The 24861-nt window shown below is 48.2% G+C and overlaps 3 protein-coding genes across 4 annotated transcripts; all 3 read right to left on the bottom strand.

Moving 5' to 3' along the window:
* Positions 1-11851: 11851 nt before the first annotated feature.
* Positions 11852-13257, bottom strand: LOC125543332. The gene has a single exon (XM_048706646.1). The coding sequence runs from the start codon at positions 12960-12962 to the stop codon at positions 12048-12050; it is 915 nt and encodes a 304-aa protein (XP_048562603.1). The 5' UTR covers positions 12963-13257; the 3' UTR covers positions 11852-12047.
* Positions 13258-14630: 1373 nt separating this feature from the next.
* On the bottom strand, positions 14631-20623 carry LOC125543307 (probable serine/threonine-protein kinase WNK2). 2 transcript variants are annotated; one of them, XM_048706620.1, is made up of 9 exons: positions 20324-20623; positions 20162-20199; positions 18079-18306; positions 17535-17770; positions 17303-17460; positions 16227-16407; positions 16060-16131; positions 15828-15968; positions 14631-15740 (listed from the first exon to the last, which is right to left on the bottom strand). In XM_048706620.1, exons 1-9 carry the CDS (start codon positions 20399-20401, stop codon positions 15025-15027), a joined length of 1848 nt encoding a protein of 615 aa, XP_048562577.1. In that variant the 5' UTR covers positions 20402-20623; the 3' UTR covers positions 14631-15024. The 2 variants fall into 2 exon arrangements, with proteins under 2 accessions (XP_048562577.1, XP_048562585.1); XM_048706628.1 differs by having other exon boundaries at positions 17547-17770; positions 20324-20622.
* Positions 20624-22238: 1615 nt separating this feature from the next.
* Positions 22239-23875, bottom strand: LOC125543324 (1-aminocyclopropane-1-carboxylate oxidase homolog 2-like). The gene is made up of 3 exons (XM_048706637.1): positions 23204-23875; positions 22795-23116; positions 22239-22713 (listed from the first exon to the last, which is right to left on the bottom strand). Exons 1-3 carry the CDS (start codon positions 23722-23724, stop codon positions 22456-22458), a joined length of 1101 nt encoding a protein of 366 aa, XP_048562594.1. The 5' UTR covers positions 23725-23875; the 3' UTR covers positions 22239-22455.
* Positions 23876-24861: the final 986 nt, after the last annotated feature.

Genomic DNA, 24861 nt, shown 5'->3' with positions numbered 1-24861 from the left:
CGGACACACCATCACACTATGGTGTTCCAGGCTATATTAGTTGTGAAATAATTTTCACAATGTCTCAATTCTATGCCAAACTCGTAATTCAGATATTCATCTCTATGATCATATCATAGATCTTTTATCCTCTTGTCACGACGATCTTTCAACTTCACCCTGAAATTACTTGAACCTTTCAATAATTCAGACTCGTGATTCATCAAGTAAATATACTCAACATCTACTCAAATCATCTGTGAAGTAAGAACATAACGATATCCACTACATGCCTCAGCACTCATTGGATTGCACACATCAAAATGTATTACTTCCAACAAGTTGCTTTCTAGTTCCATTTTACTGAAAACGAGGCTTTCAATCATCTTGCCCATGTGGTATGATTTGCATGTCTCAAGTGATTGAAAATCAAGTGAGTCCAAACGGTCCATTTGCATGGAGTTTCTTCATGCATATACACCAATAAACATGGTTCGCATGTCTCAAAGTTTTCAAAACGAGTGAGCCCAAAGATCCATCAACATGGAGCTTCTTCATGCGTTTTATACCGACATGACTTACGTGGCAGTGCCACAAGTAGGTGGTACTATCATTACTATCTTATATCTTTTGGCATGAACATGTGTATCACTACGATCGAGATTTCAATGAACCATTCATTTTAGGTGCAAGACCATTGAAGGTATTATTCAAATAAACAGAGTAACCATTATTCTCTTTAAATGAATAACCGTATTGCGATAGACATAATCTAATCATGTCTATGCTCAACGCAAACACCAATCTCGATGGTAGAGGGAGCGTGCGATGCTTGATCATATCAACATTGGAAACACTTCCAACACATATCGTCAGCTCACCTTTAGCTAGTCTCCGTTTATTCTGTAGCTTTTATTTCGAGTTACTAACACTTAGCAACCGAACCAGTATCTAATACCCTGGTGCTACTAGGAGTACTAGTAAAGCACACATCAACACAATGTATATCCAATATACTTCTATCGACCTTGCCAGCCTTCTCATCTACCAAGTATCTAGGGTAATTCTGCTCCAGTGGCTGTTCCCCTTATTAAAGAAGCACTTAGTCTCGGGTTTGGGTTCAACCTTGGGTTTCTTCACTAGAGCAGCAGCTGATTTGCCGTTTCATGAAGCATCCCTTTTTGCCCTTGCCCTTCTTGAAACTAGTGGTTTCACCAACCATCAACAATTGATGCTCCTTCTTGATCTCTACTTTTGTGGTGTCAAACATCGCGAATATCTCAAGGATCATCATATATGTCCCTGATATATTATAGTTCATCACGAAGCTCAAGCAGCTTGGTGGTAATGACTTCGGAGAACCATCACTATTTCATCTGGAAGATCAACTCCCACTCGATTCAAGCGATTGTTGTACTCAGACAATCTGAGCACAAGTTCAACAATTGAGCTTTTCTCCCTTAGTTTGCGGGCTAAGAAAATCGTCGGAGGTCTTATACCTCTTGACGTGGGCACGAGCCTGAAATCCCTATTTCAGCCCTCGAAACATCTCATATGTTTCGCGACGTTTCAAAACGTCTTCGGTGCCTTAACTCTAAGCCGTTTAACTGAACTATCACGTAGTTATCAAAATGTGTATGTCGGATGTTCGCAACATCCATAGACAACGTTCGAGGTTCAGCACACTAAGCGGTGCATTAAGGACATAAGCCTTCTATGAAGCAATGAGGACAAACCTCAGTTTACGGACCTAGTCCGCATAATTACTACTATCAACTTTCAACTAAAATTTCTCTAGGAACATATCTAAACAGTAGAACTGAAGTGCGAGCTACGACATAATTTGCGAAGACCTTTTGACTATGTTCAGGATAATTAAGTTCATCTTATGAACTCCCACTCAGATAGACATCCCTCCAGTCATCTAAGTGATTACATGATCCGAGTCAACTAGGCCGTGTCCGATCATCACGTGAGACGGACTAGTCAACATCGGTGAACATCGTCATGTTGATCGTATCTACCATACGACTCATGCTCGACCTTTCGGTCTTCTGTGTTCCGAGGCCATGTCTGTACACATGCTAGGCTCGTCAAGTCAACCTAAGTGTTTTGCGTGTGTAAATCTGTCTTACACCCATTGTATGTGAACGTTAGAATCTATCACACCCGATCATCACGTGGTGCTTCGAAACAACGAACTGTCGCAACGGTGCACAGTTAGGGGGAACACTTTCTTGAAATTTTAATGAGGGATCATCTTATTTACTACCGTCGTTCTAAGTAAACAAGATGCAAAAACATGATAAACATCACATGCAATCAAATAATAGTGACATGATATGGCCAATATCATATAGCTCCTTTGATCTCCATCTTGGGGCTCCATGATCATCTTGTCACCGGCATGACACCATGATCTCCATCATCATGATCTCCATCATCGTGTCTTCATGAAGTTGTCTCGTCAACTATTACTTCTACTACTACAGCTAACGGTTAGCAATAAAGTAAAGTAATTACATGTCGTTTATGTTGACACACAGGTCATAAATAAATTAAGACAACTCCTATGGCTCCTGCCGGTTGTCATACTCATCGACATGCAAGTCGTGATTCCTATTACAAGAACATGATCAATCTCATACATCACATATATCATTCATCACATCCTTTTGGCCATATCACATCACATAGCATACCCTGCAAAAACAAGTTAGACGTCCTCTAATTGTTGTTTGTATGTTTTACGTGGCTGCTATGGGTTTCTAGCAAGAACGTTTCTTACCTACGCAAAGACCACAACGTGATATGCCAATTGCTATTTACCCTTCATAAGGACCCTTTTCATCGAATCCGATCTGACTAAAGTGGGAGAGACAGACACCCGCTAGCCACCTTATGGAACTAGTGCATGTCAGTCGGTGGAACCAGTCTCACGTAAGAGTACGTGTAAGGTCGGTCCGGGCCGCTTCATCCTACGATGCCGCCGAATCAAGATAAGACTAGTAACGGCAAGCATATTGAACAAAATCAACGCCCACAACTACTTTGTGTTCTACTCGTGCATAGAAACTACGCATAGACCTAGCTCATGATGCCACTGTTGGGGAACGTAGCATAAATTCAAAATTTTCCTACGTGTCACCAAGATCTATCTATGGAGTCATCTAGCAACGAGGGAGGAGTGGATCTACATACCCTTGTAGATCGCGCGTGGAAGCGTTCAAGAGAACGGGGTTGATGGAGTCGTACTCGTCGTGATTCAAATCACCGATGATCCTAGCGCCGAACGGACGGCACCTCCGCGTTCAACACACGTACGGAGCAGCGACGTCTCCTCCTTCTTGATCCAGCAAGGGGAAAGGAGAGGTTGATGTAGATCCAACAGCACGACGGCGTGGTGGTGGAAGTAGCGGGATTCCAACAGGGCTTCGCCAAGCGCTGCGGGAGGAGGGAGATGTGTCATGGGAGGGAGAGGGAGGCGCCAGGACTTAGGTTTGGTTGCCCTCCCTTCCCCCCACTATATATAGGGCCAAGGGAGAGGGGGAGGGCGCAGCCTTGCCCCTTCCTCCAAGGAAGGGTGCGGCCAAGGGGGGGAGGAGTCCATCCTCCCCAAGGCACCTCAGAGGTGCCTTCCCCTTTTAGGACTCTCCCCTCCTTTTGTCCCTTTGGCGCATGGGCCTCTAGGGGCTGGTACCCTTGGCCCATATAGGCCAAGGCGCACCCCCTACAGGCCATGTGGCCCCCCGGGGCAGGTGGCCCCACCCGGTGGACCCCCGGGACCCTCCCGGTGGTCCCGGTACAATACCGGTGACCCCGAAACTTGTCCCGATGGCCGAAATAGCACTTCCTATATATAATTCTTTACCTCCGGACCATTCCGGAACTCCTCGTGACGTCCGGGATCTCATCCGGGACTCCGAACAACTTTCGGGTTACCGCATACTAATATCTCTATAACCCTAGCGTCACCGAACCTTAAGTGTGTAGACCCTACGGGTTCGGGAGACATGCAGACATGACCGAGACGACTCTCCGGTCAATAACCAACAGCGGGATCTGGATACCCATGTTGGCTCCCACATGTTCCACGGATGATCTCATCGGATGAACCACGATGTCAAGGACTTAATCAATCCCGTATACAATTCCCTTTGTCTAGCGGTACGATACTTGCCCGAGATTCGATCGTCGGTATCCCGATACCTTGTTCAATCTCGTTACCGGCAAGTCTCTTTACTCGTTTCGTAACACATCATCCGTGATCAACTCCTTGATCACATTGTGCACATTATGATGATGTCCTACCGAGTGGGCCCAGAGATACCTCTCCGTTTACACGGAGTGACAAATCCCAGTCTCGATTCGTGCCAACCCAACAGACACTTTCGGAGATACCTGTAGTGTACCTTTATAGCCACCCAGTTACGTTGTGACGTTTGGCACACCCAAAGCACTCCTACGGTATCCGGGAGTTGCACAATCTCATGGTCTAAGGAAATGATACTTGACATTAGAAAAGCTTTAGCATACGAACTACACGATCTTGTGCTAGGCTTAGGATTGGGTCTTGTCCATCACATCATTCTCCTAATGATGTGATCCGTTATCAACGACATCCAATGTCCATGGTCAGGAAACCGTAACCATCTATTGATCAACGAGCTAGTCAACTAGAGGCTTACTAGGGACATGGTGTTGTCTATGTATCCACACATGTATCTGAGTTTCCTATCAATACAATTCTAGCATGGATAATAAACGATTATCATGAACAAGGAAATATAATAATAACCAATTTATTATTGCCTCTAGGGCATATTTCCAACAGCACAGCTCAGACCTCGAGCATGGCCCGCCGCAGAGCCGTCCGTCGCCGCCGTCCTCGTGGCAGCCCGAGCTCGCCGGTCGAAGAACGCATCCGCCTGCCCCTCTGGACCGGCCTTCCCCGCGTGATGAAGCTCTGTGGCCTGGAGTTCCTCGGCCATCCCGAGCACCCACCTAGATCTGTCGGGGTCACCCGCGGTCACCCACCTGGAATGCGAACACAGGGTCGCCGGTCACCGCCAGGCCATGCACGGGTCTGTCGAGGAGGCAGTGGTGCTCGCGACCCTGCGCCCAGGCCGTGCACGGGTCAACCCTCGTGGTCCACTCCTGTCCCCTGGACGCCTGCGGGCAGTACAACCCCGCTAGTTCCAACGACGACTCCAGCGGCTGCTGCGCCACAGCCGCCGCCAATCCTGTGGTTTCCGTCGTCGTCAGCCATGGCCACAGCGCCCAGAGGGGGAAGGGGGCGGCGTGTCACCGTCGGCCGGTGATGCCGCGTCCTCATCGGGCGGTGGTAGGACGGCCGCCAGAGGAGGATGCAGCGGATGGGTCGTACGCGCGGGTGGCGCTGCTGGCTTGGGGTCGCCAGCGACGAGGGGCCGTGCTGCGCCGCTGCTTTCCTCGGTGTCCTGGATCCCGTGGACCACGACGGCGAGGACGAGCACGCCCTGGATCTCGGGAGGGAGGGAGATTTTTCCAGAGAGGGAGGAGTTTTTGGCAAAAAAATACCTTGTCTAATGAATGTTACGCCACGTCAGCAAATGGTGGCCCCACATGTCATAATCGCAATTAAAATGTCCAAATAGACTGATCAGTGTTTTTTGCAAAAAATTAGACCGAAAATTAATGGTTTCTGGCCTAAATTCGTAAAAGAGTTTTTTCTGCAAACCTATGTGCTAATGTGGTGGTTTTCTGCAATTCACTCGGAGCCTTAAGACGTGCAAGCAACCACCAACTACCAGAAGTGTAGCCTCCCAGGTTCCGTCGAGGACTACATGGACCGCTCCTCCTTCAGGTTATGAAATGTTGAAGGTAGATGGTGTCATTCATAGAACTGATGCCTTTGGGTCTTGCTCGGCAGTTTGCAGAAATGATGTTGACCTCTATGTTCGAGCTTCAGCCATCAGACAGCAAGGTGTGATCGATCCTGATACACTTGAGGCATGGCCTGCCGAGAGGCACTTGCACTGGCCAAGGACCTGCGGCTCCAAGATATCATCGATCGTCGCATCAGAATGCAAGCAAGTCATTGATGATATCAAATCAAGTGCAGGAGGAAGAACGGAAGCATCATTAAGGAAATTCTGGTGATGTCCACCGAGTTTCACTCATGTTCCTTCATCTTCGAAGGAAGAACGTCCAATATTGAGGCGCATAGCCTCACTAAATACGCTCTAGGTATTCCCGAGGGCCGTCATCTTTGCCTCCTTCAGGCCCCCTTGTATCCCAATGAACATTATTAATTAAATAAAGTGGGGCGTGCTTAAACTAAAAAAACATTTTTTTTCTTTTTTGAGGTGGACCGTATGCAGCGCATATCTCTCTCTCAAAATAAAGCAATGGAGAAGTAATCAGTATCAATGCCTTCCAAGGCTTGCACTGCCAGTTAGGAGCTCACTTCACCGAGAATGAGCAATGGCTACAGTGATTGCATGCTTTGGACCGAATCAGATCTCTTGGGCAACAAAAACAGATCACCACACACAAAGAAAACCAGCACTTTCTGGCTTTTTTTGCTCAAAAAAGGAAGAGCCCGAAATGCAAAAAAGGCAAGGGGGCGACGTGTTAGTGACAAATGGTCCAAACTAAGAAAAGCACGACCCCATGCCATGCTACCCCATTTCCTTTAATTTGGTGGAAAACAGCTAGCTACGTGCTCCTTGGGTACTTCTCCCTTATAATCTTAGAGTATCTACAGCCGCCCAAACCTGCCTCATATGCCCGGACGGGCTGCCCGGTCATAATTTTTTCGAACTAAACGGGCCTCAAACGCCTGGGTTGACCAGCACCCCTCATATCCAACTCAAATATGGGGCGGATATGGGGCGTCCGGGCACGTCCGCCATGTAGGACTGTCGATGGGGTCTCACGCGGACACGCCCGGAAACCCGGCGGTCCGACGGATGCCTCCTCCGTCGCCGCAGTGTGAACGCCACATGGCGCCGCTCCGGCTCGCCGCCCGAGATCAAATTCGGTTATTTAAGCCAGCCGGCGTCCCCAACCCTAGCCCATCCACCTCCTCCCTCTCTGCACCGCCACTCGAGCCCGTACGCCTCCTCTCCCCCGCTCTCCCACACTCTCCAGCATCACCATGGTCCAGCGGCTGATCACCACGTATGCTATGCTCATGCCGGAGCTCCGGAGGCAGATCGCAGAGGAGATCCAGGCAAGGCGCTCCGCCCGCATCGCTGTCGGGCTACCTCCGGACTCGCTGGGCCGGAGAAGGAGGATGAGCAGTAGCCGAAGGAGGAGGAGGGAGAGCCGATGGAGGTGGCGGATCCGAAAGAGCACAAGGCGGAGCTGCTGGAGCAGGGGTTCAACATGGGAGAGGCGGAGGCGGAGTTCTTCGTAGCCCAAGCCACGGAGATGGCAAAGCAGCAGGCCATTCTGGAGTCCATCCAGGATGAGGCATATGTGGAGGCCAACCGACAGTGCCTCCGGCAGGAGAAGGCTGCGTCCGACGCACTCTTCGCCGAACTCGACGCAGAGATAGAGGAGGAGGAAGCCGGAGCGGAGCAGCCGAAGGCTCAGGAGCTGCAACTACCGCCCATGTTACCGGAGCCGGGAACGGAGATTGTCGACATCTCCGACGAGGAGTAGCTAGATGCCTAGATCTTTACGTAGTACGTAGGTTTTATCGTTTGCATGCTTTTGTATGGATTTAAGTATCTAGTATGAGATGTCTGGATGCAGTTGTGCTAATTTGAGGAGTGCCCGGTCACTGTCACCGGATGCGCCCGGGCGCGACCGTGGGCGTTTGTGGGGTCATATTGTCATATGCGTTTGTAGATGCTCTTGCACATCACATCATATTTATTTGTAGATGCTCTTACGCATCACATCATATTTATTTTATCATTGATCTCCATTTCCATTGACATACAAGTATATATACACGTATATATAAGAATAATAGGCATCTTCATATACATATATATATGACCATGCAATGGCATGGCGTATATATGTACTACTACTATAAATTAAACTACTGCACATATGTCTGCGGGAAGTTCCATGCATACGGTAGATGCATGGTTGCGTGAAGACGAGAGTGGCGTGTGAGCTACTAGCAGGTAGCAGGCAGCCACACATGTCAATGCCGCCTACGAAATATACACACATACATGTCAACAGTCGTACTAGTACTCACTAGTATGAGAGGATGAGGACAAGGCTACATATGCATCCTTGTGATTTGTGGCGGCAAAACAGGGTGGCTGCACATGGCCATGCAAGAAAAGTATGGTTGTTGCAATCGTGCAGTTGTAGAGTAGACCCCTGGACCTGTCCGCTGATCCCGGGCACAAGACATGCGCATCTATCGCCACAAACTAAGCTAGCTCACTCGTTCATTCATTCACACTCCTTCGGCCTAAGCTAGCTACTTAGCTTTAGGCCGGTTAGTCCACACATCAAGTTAACTAAACTGCATCTAGTGTGTATGGACCAGTGTAGTGCAAGCATGTGCCCGCATGTCTGGGTTGTGACTGTGTGGTGCTTAACTGATTAGTACTACCTTCTGACCCTTTTTCCCTTGGAGCATTTTTGGACAAAGTGGTCGTGTGTTCTCTTTTGGTGTCTGCATCGCTAAGAAGACGAGACTGCGGCGGTTTCTTGAAGATGAACACTTGATCTATTTCATCGAAGTGTTTGATTTGCTACAGTGATCAACACAAACACTTCAGGACTCGCGCCGTCCTCCCGAGTGCGACACATTCACTATAGTGATCAACATAGACACTTCGGCCCTCACGTCATCCTCTCGAGGGTGACATGGGTTCCGCCGCGCCACCACTCCCTCTCAGCTCCCATTCCCCTTTCGAAGACAGAGGCAGCCATCGAAAAGCCCATGCAGCCGCCGGTCAGGGCGGCAGCGAGGCTTCGGCTTCTCAGCTGCTTGGACGGAGGGTCTTTGGGCGCCGAGGCGGCAACCTTAGGTGGGTGGAGAAGCAATGTCGTATGAACGGCAGAGGCACCCGTAGGTGTGGGCCGACGTCCTTCGCCATGCGGGGGGCAATGCCTTGGGGGGAGAGGTGGGTGGTCTATGGGCTGCCTTATCGGATCTTAGGGCTCCTTTGATTCAAAGGAATTGCATAGGATTTTTGAAGGATTTGAACCCTTAAGAATTTTTCCTATGATGCTCACTTGATTCGTAGGATTGGCATCCTTAGGAATTTTTCCATAGGATCCATTTGTACTATATTTTGGAGAAAAATTTCCATCCACTCAAACCTTTTTGTAGAATTCCTTTGTTTTCCCCGCGCTATCAAACATTCTTTCAAATCCTGTAGGATACTATGGGACATGCCATCCTATTCCTGCATTTTTCCTATTCCTTCATTTTGACAATCTTGTGAATCAAAGAGGCCCTTAAGGTGTGTGCACTTTCTCCTCCTCCGGCCCACCCCCACGAGATCTAACCACTTGTTATATTTGGTCGCTAGATCTGCCGGACACGGGCCTTGGTGGTGTGAGATCTAGGCCAAAATAGATTTCCGGTCGACCACGACAATGGTGACGCTTGTGGGAGTTGCGCTCCTCCCACATCCCTAACCCCTACCTCTCCAAGATCCTATGTAAGAAATACTCCCTCCATCCCAAAATACATGGAGATATAGGTTTTTGTCTTAGGTCAAACATCTTTAAGTTTGACCAACTTATAGAAAAATGTTCTAATATCTACAAAATCAAATTATTGTTATTAGATTCATGATGAAATATATTTTTATGCTATACATGATTGGTGTCGTAGATGTTGATATATTCTTCTATAGACTTGGTCAAACTAAAAAATGTTGGACTTACGACAATTCTAGGATTTCATATATTTTGGAACGGTTGGAGTACTATCCTTCCTAGATTCAGCAGCAGGGACATCCTGGGGTGGGGGCCGGCATCCTCTGTCGTGCGCGCGGTTGTTCCGCGTTGGTGGCTTCAAGACTTGCACCTCTCCAAGTTCCAGGGTGAACGTCTCATTTGCCTAATTGTGCGGCATCCGTGGAACCAAGATGATCGAGGAAGGGACCCTCTTTGGCTAGGGAAGGAGTATGGTGTCTTCATAGTGTCTTGAAGCAAGCATTGACAGGATCATCCTCAAGGCGGTTGGGTACACCTTTGGTGTTGTTTCGGCCTTCTTCTATGGTGTTCGAGCTTGGAGGGCGACGTCATCTTAAATTGTACGGATTATTCTTTCAGTTTTTATGTGCTTATCGTGTGTGTTGTGTTGCAAGTTCTTTTCAACATCCATGTATTCTTTGGCCGTCTAGGGCTTTAATAATTTGAAGCCGGACGTTCGACGTCTTTCGCCTAAGAAGCCTTCGTTCACTGCATAAGCATGAGATGTGAGACAAGGAAATCAGGCAACACAGGATCCCACTGGAGTGGATTGTCTTGTCATGGAGCTGTGCACAATAATAATCTACGCCAACTGCTAATTGAGTAATCAGCGAGATTGTACCAGCTACGGAACAATTTTGACCGGGGCAAAGGGGGGAGGCCAGCGACAGGTAAACTGTCATATGCTAATTTGTTTATGTTTTTGGAAGTTTGCGCCTCGGGATTCGTGTCGATGTAAAATAATTGTCCTCACCCACCTCTCATATATAGTATTATTCTGTGGAAAAACATCGCCATCTTGACAAAGCATCGTCTTGGTTGGAATTTCGATCTCCCATTTTATTTTGTGTTTGTTCCGTGATATTAATGATTATCGCGCGATTTATATATGCATACCTTCATAGCTATTGTTGAACACACAGTTTGAAGACAAATGGCACCAACCAGAACATAATATTTTCTTTGAACGGAGAAGCTAATCTTTTGATTGATTGGCACCAGCTATCCAGCAGATGCGAGCTACTCCTACTAGCAAGGGAACAAAATGGACCGACATTGTTTATTCATCCTCCATTTCGCTCCATTGTTTTCCCATGGTGGAATCTTACAGCCTTTTAGCATCTCACCTACACATCCATACACATAGAGATAATATAGATGGATGGGTGTGGACAAATAAGAAGATACAACCTTGCAAATTTCTCATGACAATCTTGCGGCGCATTAAGTACCATATATTGTTTGTTTTCTCCCCGAAACTCTCATGTTCAAGTAAATTGAACATTTTCACCTCTCCGTTCCCTTTCTCATGAAAGGCGCCCGCACATTTCCAGACTCAAATTTGACCATCAGTTAGGCACCAATAAAACACAAAAGTTATATCAATTGTTAGAAAAACATTATTCAATACAAATCAGGCAACATATAATTTTTGTGTCAAATAACTATATTGAAGCTGGTCCACATGCTGGTCCAGCTCACATTTTTCAAAACATGTCCACAGTACTCACATTTGCACAAATTGAACATTACTATAACTACTACTTTTGCTTTTAGAAGTCAAGGGGAGGAAGAGGTGAGAGGGCATCACATAGACATAGGATACCCCAGATCAATGATAGTGTGAATTTGGCAAGGAAACAATAAACCTAATCAAAATTCATCTGGGGCCATGAGCATGATCAGATTAGGGTGGTGGATCCAATCTGTCACCTTTTGCGGTGGCAATATTTTTCTCTCTCTCACTCTTGATCGGTCAGTCTGATGAGTCAGTCCATGCACAGCTGCTGCTACACCACACCACTGGAACCCACTCTCCCTCATCACCCCATGTGCCTTCCACCCCACAGTGCCTCCCTAATCCCTAACTAATCAATCTACTAATTACAGTGTCACACATACTAATTACACACATGTATACATCCAAAATTGTGAGCTCACTCAGTGAACTTGAGCTGAGCAATGCAAATTTCAGGGGAATGAATTGAAGTGAACCACTATGTTTGTGTGGTTTTTGAAAGAATTATATTCAATTATGCCGTTTCCGGAACAAGAAAGAGTTACAAAATCGGAGAAAATTGTTACTACGTTGCACTCATCTTGGTTTCACATTTTTGTTTTATGATGATAAGGAGGAGGATGGACAATGTCTATGATGGATCGAACGAATTGTGGATCGATCAGTCGAGCTTCCAGGCGTAGAGGTAGAGGCAGAACCCGGTGGCGCCCGCGGCGCCGTCGACGCCGGCGAGGAGCGGCGTGGAGGCCCCCACGGACGCGCTGGACAACACGATGGGGCGGAAGATGAAGAGCGCCGGGCGGGCGCCGCCGGCGGCGCCCGCGAAGAGCCAGTCGTGCACGTCCCAGTACACCTCCACCTTGGCCCGGCCGAAGGTGACGGACTGGTTGCCCCGGAACTTCCACTGCAGGTGCTTGACGGCGACCGCCTCCTCGCCGTCGATGGCGATGGCCATCTCCATGTCATCCTCGCCGCCGACGTCGATGGCCACGTCGTGGACGGCGCCCTGGTCGTGGAACCGCGCCTTGGCCGCGAACCTCCGCCGGCCGAACACGTGCTCCCTGCGCGCGACGGGGACGGCGGCGAGCGCGGGCGGGGCGCTGGGCGACGCGCGCCGCAGCGCCGCCTTGCGGAGGTCGCCGAGCACCAGCGCCACCTCGCCGCCGGCCTCCACGGCGACGTAATACCCGGCGCGCGGGTCCGGGAGGCCCGCGCCGGCGCCGTGCCAGCGCGCGCGGCGCAGGTCCCAGAGCACGCGCACTGTGGCGCCGCCCAGGTCCACGCGCCGGGACCCCGCGCGCCGCCAGAACTGCCACGGACGCAGGTCCACCCGGCACTCCGCCGACGCGCCGTCCGCGCCGGAGATGGCGACGGCGAAGGCGTGCGACAGCAGGTCCCGGGACCACGACACCGTCACCACCCGCGAGTGGCCGGCCACCTTGGCGCGGTACACCGACGCCGTCACCGCCTTTCCCGGCCTGTAGTGCCCGTTCCTCGCCGCCGGCATGTCGTCGGCCGCGATCTCGCACGGCATCGCCGGCCCCGCCTGCTCGCCGCTCACCCTCTGCGCATGCATGGCCGGCAGAAACCTCTGTAAACTAAACTACAGCAGCGGCCGCGTCATGCACGCACACTGCTACTGCCGCCGGAGCTCGCACGCCGCTCTTACGCTCGCTGCCGCCGGAGCTGAGGAAGAAAAGGGAACGGAGGAGAGGAGGCGCAGGTGGAGGGGGAGAGGGATATATAGCGCAGGGGAGGACGGACGACGTGGTGGTTGCGGGTGATAAGGTGGGTGATGAGCTCCCCGCTGGGCGAGGTGGGACTAATGTGCGTGTCTTCCGGGGGATCAGCTCAGCTGGCTGGAGACAGACCAACGAGTACATAATTGGCATCCATGGCTGGACTACCAATCCCTTCCATTTTATTTCAATTCATTCATGGGCTGGACACTGGTGTGTGTGTGTGTATGTATGCACATACAGCTTACTAATAATAATTTTGCTCAAAAAAAATTTGCTACTCCCTCCGTTTCTAAATACTCTCTCCGTTCCGAATTACTTGTCGTAGGTATGAATGTATCTAGATGTATTTTAGTTTTAGATACATCCATTTCTGCGACGAGTAATTTAGAACGGAGGGAGTACAAGTCATTTTAGAGATTTCAATATGAACTATTCCCTCCGTTCCGAATTGCTTGTCTTGAATTTGTCTAGATACGGATCTAGACTCATTTTAGTGCTAGATATCTCCGTATCTAGACAAATCTAAGACAAGTAATTCGGAACGGAGGGAGTACATATGGATGTATACATATGTATTTTAAACTGTAGATTCACTCATTTTACTTCGTATGGAGTAGTCCATATTGAAATCTCTAAAAAAAACTTATATTTAGAGGATACATGCATGCATGCTGCATCTATGGACCATTATGTACTAGTGCAGTATCTTCCAAAGTTCCAATTAATATTAGTGTACTTTGGGACAAATCTGATGTGTTGTCTGTGTTGTTTGTATCTTCTGGCTGGCACCGATCCATGCAGCTGGTTTGGGGGTTTCTGCTGTGTGAAAATGGGGCAGTGATGGGTGGGGAGCATTTGACATCTTGGATTTGTTTCTTAGCCTGATGCATTGGATCCACAAAACAATCTCAAGATCAAAATGGTGCTGCATTTCCTCTGACTGAAAGTGACCAACATTTGCCTCTGAAAGTGACCAACAGAAATATCATCTTGCTGGTGTTGGTGATGATGGCTGCATGGATGCATCCCCTGAACATGGTGACAGGGTGACATTGGAGGGTGGACAGTGTCACTGCCCACTGTAACACAGATCCGAATTCTGTGTGCAGCTGACTAGTTAACCAGCTGGGTTGGAGAGCCCTCAGGTTTGCAGCACCAGTACACAGATTCAGATGCAGGAGAGGAATTTGGGAAAGGGAAAAGGGGCAGGAAGGGGACACAGAGATCTGGGGCATGTGATGGAAGCTACTGGAAGCATGTGTTGCTGCTGCACACATAGAGATACTGCTCATCAATCATCATTGGGCACTCCAGATCTGCTGATGGGACGAGCGAGTCAGTGGAGAGCTCCACACTTGCACTTAACAAATGGATAAATGTGTGTCAGTGTGTATGTGTGTGTGAGAATGATCATGGTCATAGAGATGGGTACATGAAATGTACACACACACACACACAGATAGTACAGCTCTAAGGCTCTGGAAGAGCATGTGAGCCAGGCATGATGGGGAGGAATAATTGAACATTACGTTTGTGATGAATGCAGGTGAGCAACAGCTCAAACACCGTCATGTAGCTAAGAAAGTTGACAATACAAAAAGGGAGAAATGAAAAGAAAATATGCACTTCTTATGAACAATTTCTTTGGCATGATGGTGTCTGCATGGTTTGACTCGCTGAGCGCAGAAACCTTCCATTGACTTCAAAAACCTCCAGACAACTTGCACTTGCACTGGGAGCGAGTATCATACGTAATCCACAAGCACCTGCAGCGGCTTCTCCATTGAAAAAAGAAGAGGAAACGGCGAGGCCAATTTTGCACAACAATGATTCTAAGAAACTCCTTGGTGCTGCCGGTACCTAAAACAAGACGCAGCCAAGATGTACATAAAGGAGTCATAACTTCTTCTGATCTGCCTTCAAGCGGCACCTAGTTAAGGTTTCCTCGCGATGTTGTGCAGGCACCCCATTTAAGATCACCTCTAGGTCAGCCTTATGTTTTCTTCGCAGCGCACTGAGCTCCTCTTTCTGATTGGCTAACAAATCTGCCAACTTTTCATTGAGATCTGCTGTGAGATAACCGCCATCTGAAAGACGAGAGCTAGTGCCAGCAGAAGCTCCTCCTGAGTTCCTGTTGACCACATCCGGGTTCGACAAGTGCACTGATGATGACATTCGCTCACACATACCGTCTACATTATTGTTTTTCAATATCCCATTTGACATGTTATAATCAGTCTGTTGGTCCTCCACCGAGTGAGAGATTTCAATATCTCTTCTGGGTGAGTCTGACCAGTATTTCCGGCCAGAAGGAAGTTGCTCCTGTGTAAAACCATTGGTTGTTGCATCAACCTCGTTACGAAGCTCAGAAGTCTCACCGTTATCGGATTCTGAATTATCAGTCTCAGAATGAGCTCCTTCATCCCCTTGGTTGTCAACTGATTCATCAAACGCCCATTCAGGAATATGTGCCTGTATTTCAGCATCTATCATTTCTGCAATCGCAGTGACATCTTGGTCCGTGAGATCCAGCTGTACAACCATCTCCGTAGCAACGCTAATTGAAGTGTCAGCTTCAATATCAAACGGAAAATGGATGTTTTGGGCATGACCTGCACATTGCAATTGAAAATATGTATGAAGTGCAAGCACCAAACTAGCTATATAACGACAATTATAATCGGTCCCACCATAAGTACCTGTTGAATCGGCAATCCGCAGTTTCAAAAATATTGTATTTAGGTCCTTCCGCTGACTCTCAACGGTGATCATTCGACTACTCGCGGCATGTCGATCCCTATTGCTGTGTATATCACTTGGATGTGATCCCCCCGTGCTACCTGCATTCCACCATAAAATTGAAATATGAAAAGGAGGAAACCTCATCAATGAGTTTATGTTCGCATCACTGTGAGGTCACTGAGCTTATACCTGTTCGTCCCCTGGAGCCAACAGATGATGCTGTTCTGTAATTCGCACTTGGGTTCGAACTGCCACCAGCATCTGGTATGTTTATTGTAAGGTTACATGGGGAAGATAGCAATTTTACTAAATCATGCATCAGTAGTTTGAGATATGTCTCCAGTTTAGTCATTTACCTGATGCATTCGTATTTGACTGTACTGGATAGAAGATTCTTTCATCATCAACATCTAGGAGAAAAGGATCCACTAATAGTTCTTCTGCTGAGAGCCTTTGGGAAGCTTGGGCTATGCATTTCTCTATAAAGAATTTAACTTCAGGATCCTCAATCTTAGCCAGTGAACCAGGCCTTTCACCCTGTAATATAAGAATCAAGAGATTAAGGCAATCAGACACTAGCGTATTTGATAAGATATTCCACAGTAACAATCAGCCAGGAAGTGCCTACTGGGCTAGGACATATGTACATACCAAAAATAATGAAACAGACACTTATAAGTTATGGTAGAGCAGAGAAATTATCATTCCAAGACTCCTGCATCTACATCTTGCCAGTGTACCTCTAACACAAATTATTACGTACTCTTACTCTTAGAAGTTAGATATTTTTAGTAGTAATATTTTGTCGGATCTAATCTGACAGATTGAATAAAAGCTTAAGTTGTATTGGCAGTTCAACAGTATAGCTTACAATCCTATGCAAACAGCGATGGATGGAAAAACAGATAGGAGGCCTATGCTTACAAATACATTGACTATCAAAATACTACACAACTGAAGAACCACACATCCCATATTAAATGATACTCCCTCTGGAAAGAAATATAAGACCTTTTAGATCACTCTACTTGTTCTTAAATTTTTTACCATTTTTACATTATCCAACACAATTCGTGCGACTACGCCAATAATTTAGAAGACAAATGATATTCTGCGAACATAACATTTCAAGACGCTGACGACTCTAAAAACATTTTGTTTTTACGCTTCTGAAAAAAAAAGAATCAACCTTAAAAAATATAAGAGAAAAACATAGCTGTAACAGTTAGGAAATTATGATTGTTATGCCATTTGATGCTATGTGTATAGAAATCAGAAAGAATGTTAGCATTGCCCAGATGATGAATTTGCAGCTATCAAGATAAATAGGTCAGTGCGAGCAGCAATAATCAGTACTTTTTATGTCACTTTATTGACTAAAATTATCAGGAAAATAAAAATGAAATATAACACAAAGCATAAGCAGACTAACATCAGAAACTTTCTTGTATATCTGTGCTGCATTGGAGCATTCACAATATGGGTACTCAAATGTAACAAGCTCCAGTAAACACATCCCAAATGCATAAATGTCTACAAGCTCATTATATTCTTCATCATAGAGTTCTGGCGCCATGAATTCCGGTGTGCCTATGAAAAGACAGAGACAACATTAGAAAGGCCCAACTACAAAATTCAGAAGAACAAACATAGATTTACGCAACTGAATCGGTTACCAATGATGCTATGAGCTGAGCGTGCATTGTCTAGGATGGTTGCTAATCCCAGGTCTCCAATCTTAACTTCACCCTGGTTTCCATTCACAAATATGTTATCGCATTTCAAATCTCTATGGATTATTGGTGGATCATGGCCATGGAGGTACACTAGACCACTCAAGATTTGCCTTGACCATTTCTTCAAAGCTCTAATGTCTACCTTCTTGTGCTTAATACGGTACCTAAAAAGATAAGGCAGTGTGAAAAATATTCAGTGACAGCTTAGGCATATGGAAAGACGTTAGGTATATGATATATCCGGCATGTTGATTTAGTTTCTGCGAATACTGCTTCCTTATTGGCGCGGCCATGCTAGAATCAAATATGTGTTTGGGAACACGTAATAGACTAATTTTTTATTTATGTCCTAAGAATGACATGTATATCTAGATGATGACAGTCGTGTTAAAGAAGGTGACATCAGCAACTAATTACACATGTTCAACTTTATTAAAAAGCTGCAGCCAAGAGGGAGCATGAGAGCACGGACTGGCGCAATGTTCCTGATGTGAAGACTTCTGTGATGAAGTTTATGTTGTTGTTTTTCTTGTCAAGCCATGAATTGTAGAACTTGATTATGTTCTTGTGCTTGAGTGTCTTAAGCAACCGCACTTCTGATCTCAGCCTCTCCAAATCATCATTGTTCCGTAATATATCACCCACTTTAATCTGGTTCCAAGCAACTTCTAGCCCTTCCAGTTGATCAAAAGCCTTGTAACTATGTCGACAGAATCTGAATTAAGGATTCCAAGTTCATAGAAAGATATGTGCAAATAAAATTAGAAAGTAGAAGTTGCCAAAGATAGAATATTTTAATGGGGCTAGTAAATTCTGGTTCTGGACAATGCGCAACCAAATTAACTGCTGACATGAAAACTACATAACCTTGACAACACTAGAAATATGCAATGAAAAAGTGTGGTTATACAAGCTCTGTCGACAATCAACATCAAAAACAGGATTTAAGTACAACGCAAAACTTGCACTAAAATGGCACGATTACTCTTGAGCATCCCAATTTCTCAAAGAGTGGTAGCAGCTATGCACATACAGTCAGCAAACCTTCCACACAAGCGACAACACAGCCAAGTAATGAAAACTCGATTTCAGTCTAAATTAGGCATATATAATTGGCATATCATCATTCCCAGAAGGACAGCAGCAAGTGTATGCCAACCAAATGCACATCAGGAAATGGAAACTTTGAAACGACAAATGCATCCAGAAATTGCAGCTGGGTCCTGTCTCGTGTGCACACTGTAGAGATGTAGGGTGCAGACGCTGGGAGATTATTCTTTCATTATAAAAAAAATTCCAGAAATCATAGCAAGTCAATGGCAGCTAAAATTCCATTCAAATGAAGAAGAAATAGCAGACATAAATACCAAAACTACAGCAGAAATCAACGCATCAGTAGGCATATGAGACCACTGCAGATCGGAAAAAAGCGTGTGTGTACTTTGTGAAAATTGAATCTTGACCAAGCAGGACAAGTCAAACAACCCCAGACAGAAAAGAGTCGTAAATATGAGAAAAAAAGAGAAGTAATCACAGCAGGTTAATGCCAGCTAAATTCACATTCACGCAAAGAAGAAATGGCAGGTTTCCAGAGAGGATAGATAGCATTCACCCCCCAACCCCCTAAATAGCAAGCATAAATACCAACCTTAAGCAGAATTCAACACATCATAAGGCATATGGGGAGGTTTCAAACGGCAAAAGCCTGCGTGGACTGAGTAAAAATCGAATCTTAACAGGGTACACGACTAAGACAGAACATTTCAACAGGGTTAGTATGCTCTGGTACTGGGCACTAGCGCGTAAGTCAAAAACACTATGTAGACAGTTGACGTGCTAACATGAAAACTATAAAACCTTAGACAGCAGCAGTAATTATGCAATGATAAGATGTGGTTGCACAAGGTATGTCAAGGATTCAAGTATAACTCAAAACATGCACTAGAACGGCACGATCTACTTTCAAGCATCTCGATTTCTCAAAGAGTGGCGACAGCTACGGGCATGAAGTCAGCAGACCTCCCACAGGAGTGACAAGCAGCCAAGCAATAAAAGCGGCTAACCATCCCCCCATTCACTGGTTGAATTCGGTCAAAATTAGGCATATATGCTTGTCATATCGTTCATAGAAGGGCGGCAACTACTGTATATATGCCGGCCAATGCACAGCAGGAAATGGAAACTTTCAGACGACAACAAATGCATCCAGGAACCACAGCTGGGTCGTGTGCGCTGCAGAGGCCGGGCGATTATTCTTCGATTATATAATCTATAAAAAGTCCAGCAACCACAGCAGGTCAATGACAGCTAGACTCCCATTTAACTGAAGAAGAAATAACGGGTTTTCTAGCACTCAAACGCCCTGAAATACTCGGCATAAATGCCGAAAGTTGAGCAGATATGGCATATGGCACCGTTTCAAACAGCGAAAGGGTCAGTGGACCGGGTAAAAAAACCGAATCTTGGCCAATCAGGAGGGGTCAAAGGACCCCGGAAACGAATCGTGTGGGCACCGGCGCGTCAATGGCCGGAGGGGCTCGCCGTGGAAAGGATACACCGTCTTGAACGCGCCCTTGCCGAGAACCTCCGTGTACTGCATCAAAGAAAACAAAACAGGGGACGCCGCCGGCCGCCGCATCAGCAGGTGTTGAGGTAGAGGGGGAGGAGGGGGAGAGGGGATGAAGAGGTCGGGTGAATGGTGGAGGTCGGATCGTTACCCGTCCGTAGCGGCCGGTGGGGTCGATCTCGGCGAACTCCGGCTCGGCGTCCGTCTCCGGCGGCGGCGTGGGAGGCATGTCCCCGTCGGCCCGCCCGGCCGGTGATCCGCGGCTGGGGGCTGGGGGTTGGGGGAGGCGGGGCGGGGGTTAATTGGGATCACAGGAGTCTCGCGGCGGGAGCAGGCTTTGTGGCGGCCATGGCGGCTGAGTCACGGCGATCTGAACGGCCCTGGGAGAGGAGAAGAGAGCTGACAGAAATGGTGGTGGTGGTCGGAGTGATGGGGAACTCTCGGCGTGGGCGAGGCCGGAAGTGGGGGTTTGTTTGTCCGAGGCTGAAAAGCCTGGCCGCTTTTAGCCCACTTACGTTTTTCTTAGTAAAACTTTTAGCCCACTTACGTATGGGCCGTGTCGAAGACGACTGAACGATTTTTTCTGCCCAACGCCGAGAAAACGATTTTCTCTGCCCCTTGAAGAAGTCAATGTTACTTTTTTATATCCTTGAGTTTCACGTTTTGACCGAATTTACTTCATACATGATGATTCTTTTCATTTTACTCCATTTAATATATACATTTTTTTTTCTATTTATGTTGATTTATTTCGGGTCCTGGCGAGATAGCCCACGTATCAGTGCCCGTAGCTGTTTATAGACTCGATAGGCGCCTGCGACGTGCAATATAGATAAAAGGCACTATCAAAGGCTCATTCGTCGAAAATCCAAATCATACAGACATATAGGAAAAGAAAAACAAATCTCTATCAAATCAATAGAAGGGGATCCTTTCCCTGATTCGAATCACATCCTCCTTCAAATAGAATATCTCTAGACTTCCCTATAATAACTGCAATTATTTTATCCATATGGCGTCCCAGGTCACTAATGCAGAAAAACCAAAAGCCAGATATAGTGATGGCACCTTTTTTTTGCATCGGAATAGGGAGCTTTATTAACTGATAATCATAGTGTTACAATCCGAACGTAAGCAGGGATGGAGGAATTCAGGGCTCACATCAAGCCAACTCTCCGTCCACTCTATTGTGCTGGCTAACCGTGCATAATGGTGAGCCGGAATATTGATCTCCCTACTAACATGGGTAACAGAGAAAGAAGCAAAACTAGCACTAATCTCCTCTAACTCAATTAAGATAGGCGCTGCAACAGATCTGGAGTTGCCGCGCGACTTCCAGAGGTTAACCAAATCCTGACAGTCAACCTCCATTATCACATGTGAGAACCCAATTTTTAGGAGATCCCGATCTCGTCTGCCTCCACCTCCTCTCCAGATCTCGATCTCCTCCGCCTCCCGTCTGCCTTCCCTCCTGCCTTCGCCGGATTCCGGCTGGGCAAAGACCGTGCGGGGGGGATGATGGTGGCGGCGGGGCATCCCTCCGTCGCGGCTTGGAGGCGTGGCTGTGACGGTGGATCTTGAGCGGGTGCCTCGGGACGACGTGTGTGTTGCCATAGCGCCGGATCACGTGGCAATGTGATCTCCTCTACCTTTGGTTGTCTTCATCGTCGGCCAAAGGGATCTGGCCGGTGGGTGTTGCCTCGCGGTAGCTTCCCGGCGGCGGATCAACTGGGAGGAGGAGATGGTGGCCTAGCTGTTGAAGTGGGTGAAGATGCCACCATCATCGGTGGCGCCCGTGGCGGTGGGTGTCGTGTTCCTCGTTGGAGGCGATGGTGGGGTGTCCCTCGCTCCATTGTTTCCGGGGGAAACCTCAGATCTGGAGGAGGCTACCATTGACGGTGGCGCCCGTGGGCGTCGTAGCCCTTGTTGGAGCTCCTGGATCGGATGATGGCGACGTCTTCATCGTCACCCCTCCTGGATCGGATCTGACGGCTGGCCGCCTGGCTGATCTTTTAAAAAGATCAGCCGACGGACGCGTACCACGTCCCTATGTTCAAATACGAATCTAAAGATATAATTTTTCGTGACATGCATTAACATTTTAATAGTTAAATGTATGGTCAAACCTGGACACAAAATACAAAGAAACCAATAAATTAGGACGAATGTAGTACTGCATACATTTTGCTGTCACCTTTGTTAGCATTGTGGAGCGCCAACAAAAGACTGCTACAGTAGATTATTGAGGTCCTTGGCTGCCTTCCCTGGCAATTTCGTTTTCGTTCATAGCCGGAAAACGGAGAGCGCGGCCTTGCCGTCCAGCCCGATGGCGTAGTAGTGCTTGACGTAGTCCCGCACCAGCGTCTCCCTGTACAGCGCCGGGCTGCCGCCGGACACCAGCTCCCCGATGGGGCCGTACGCCCGGGTCGAAGCCGGGTGGAAGTGCGTGCTGAAGAAGCACGCGATGGACACCCTCGGCTCCGCGCCCGCCGCCAGCACCACCCTGTGCTCCACGCTCCTAAACCCGTCGTTGGAGATCAGCTGCATGCTCACAAGAAAACCAAGGTTTCATCAGTTCAGAGCTTCAGGAATGCTAACGATGGTCTCGCCTCGGTCGATCACCTGCAGGAGGTCGCCGACGTTGACGACGAGCGCGCCGGGGACGGGCGGGACGGCGACCCACCGGCCCTGGTGGAGGACCTGGAGGCCGCCGACGCCGTCCTGGAGGAGCACGGTGAGGAAGCTGGAGTCGGAGTGCCGGCTGGTGCCGATGGCGGCCGCCGGCTCCGGGCACGGCGGGAAGTAGTGGCACAGCATGATCTGCCCCTGGTTGCACTCCATGTCCGTCAGACGGCTCCGGTCCAGGCCCAGGGCCTCCGACAGCAGCCCGAACAGGGCGTCCCCCAGATCCTTCACCTGCTCCGCGTACTCGAACAGCGCCTCGCTGCGAATCAAATCAACATGTCAGGCTCCGCTCTGGAGCGTTCGGATTTGTTTCTGCTTGGAGCGGATGATTTAGGTAAGTGCTCACCGGCAGGGCTCCGGCAGGTCGGCGGCGAGGGGCGGGTCGGGGGCCATGCGGAGGTAGAGGGTGTCGCGCCAGTTGGCCACGGGCGACTGGTGCAGGTCGAAGTTGCAGTGGTACTTGACGGCCCTGCCGGGCTCCCGCGAGTGGAGCCGCGCCTTGTCGCTGCCCTCGCCGCCGGGGGCCTCGTGGAAGCCCCGGACCGCGCGCAGCGCCGCGGCCGCCGACCGCGGGGGCACGCCGTGGCCCGTCACCTGGAAGAAGCCCCACTCCGCCGCGGCCCGGCGCACGGAAGCCACCGTGGCCGCGCGGTCCGGGCCGGCGAGGTCGATCACCGGGACGGAGGGAGCCGTCGCCGTCGGTTCTTGGGGCGGTTGCTGTAGCTGGGAAGAAGAAGGCGGGTCGGCGACGCGGAAGATGCGCGGGACGTGCGTGGCGCCGGAGGCTACCAGGCCGTGGACGCCGGCGAAGGTCGCGTCCAGCGCGCGCAGCTCGGCCGCGCGGTCGTAGGCGGCGGGGGCGGCCATGATTGGGCTTGCTCTCGGAGATCTCTTCGCTGCTTCAGTCCAAGCCAGAGGACAGGACAGCAACGACGACGGGGAGAGTGCGACTTTCGCTCAGGTATACGTGTACACGTGTTGTGCGTATCTGTGCAAATTTTATAAAATACTACTCCAGAATGGATTGCTCATTTCCTATTAAGAAAACACAGATGGATTTCTCATTTTTTTTATAACAAGTAGTCTAAGTCTAGTAATCGTGTGCGTGCAAATGTGAACGTATTGAATAATACACAAAATTTGATTGTACATGTAAAATAAAACCATCCAGTTTTGTGGATGAGCTCCTAGCTGAGTGGCAGGAGCGCGGTAACCGATCCCCTATAACCAGTTAAAAGGATGTTAGAATTAAATCCAAGACGCTTCGTTGATCATCCGAGGACCAAGTAATCACACGAGCACGACACCAAGATTTGTTAACGAGATTTATTGATATGGCTACATCCCGGGGCTTGAGTACGGGCGCTCCTTCTCATAACACCGCTACAATACCGTACCCGGTCGCTCTGGACACCGGCACATGCCGTCGGCTTCCCCTGCGTTCCAGTGCTATTAATCTATTATGTTGGCATAGGTTATATAATGTGTCTACCCCGCTATATAAAAAAGGCCTAGGATACAGGTGTCCTACTAGGACACGACTCCACATCATATGTAAACACAATACAACTCATAGTTCAACTGTAACCTACCTTGTATACAATATTCGACACAACTATAACAAACTCCACCTTGGCGAATATTCTCCACCACCTTGAATTCGTCAATGCATCAAACTTCCATGTACATTGGACTTGAGCGTCCCATGAGTACCGCTGGTACTCCAAAGACTCCATGTGACTCCACCTGCAACTTGTAGTCCCTTCTTTTCTTGACCACAGTCAACACTCAAGCAAAATTAAGTTCTTTATTACTCTAGTCCGTGCTCCCAACTTCCAGAGTATCCGTCAACGCCATCACACATCGATCACTGACCTGCGTGACAGTGAACAACTCACATATTGGTGTCACATATAAGAGTTACCTGAACTCAACATCACCGCTCCTTTCTTGACTGCCTGTCTGAAACTTGAAGGAATTTCACCATTGCTTTTAGTCATCCCG

Source organism: Triticum urartu, chromosome 1, assembly GCF_003073215.2.
Source record: "Triticum urartu cultivar G1812 chromosome 1, Tu2.1, whole genome shotgun sequence".
NCBI lineage: Eukaryota > Viridiplantae > Streptophyta > Magnoliopsida > Poales > Poaceae > Triticum > Triticum urartu.
The sequence above is the reverse complement of the archived record's forward strand: the minus strand, read 5'-3'. Positions and strand labels throughout refer to the sequence as shown.

Bases quoted from the DNA above. Each gene is read 5' to 3' on its own strand.
- LOC125543332 (XM_048706646.1), bottom strand. From the start codon at position 12,962: ATGCATGCGCAGAGGGTGAGCGGCGAGCAGGCGGGGCCGGCGATGCCG.
- LOC125543307 (XM_048706620.1), bottom strand. From the start codon at position 20,401: ATGCCTCCCACGCCGCCGCCGGAGACGGACGCCGAGCCGGAGTTCGCC. The intron at 20,200-20,323 runs GTAACGATCCGA...TCTTTGATGCAG, and splicing joins CCACCGGCCGCTACGGACGG to TACACGGAGGTTCTCGGCAA. The intron at 15,969-16,059 runs GTATAAGCTCAG...GGTGGAATGCAG, and splicing joins TGGCTCCAGGGGACGAACAG to GTAGCACGGGGGGATCACAT.
- LOC125543324 (XM_048706637.1), bottom strand. From the start codon at position 23,724: ATGGCCGCCCCCGCCGCCTACGACCGCGCGGCCGAGCTGCGCGCGCTG. The intron at 23,117-23,203 runs GTGAGCACTTAC...TTTGATTCGCAG, and splicing joins GACCTGCCGGAGCCCTGCCG to CGAGGCGCTGTTCGAGTACG. The intron at 22,714-22,794 runs GTGATCGACCGA...GTGAGCATGCAG, and splicing joins ACGTCGGCGACCTCCTGCAG to CTGATCTCCAACGACGGGTT.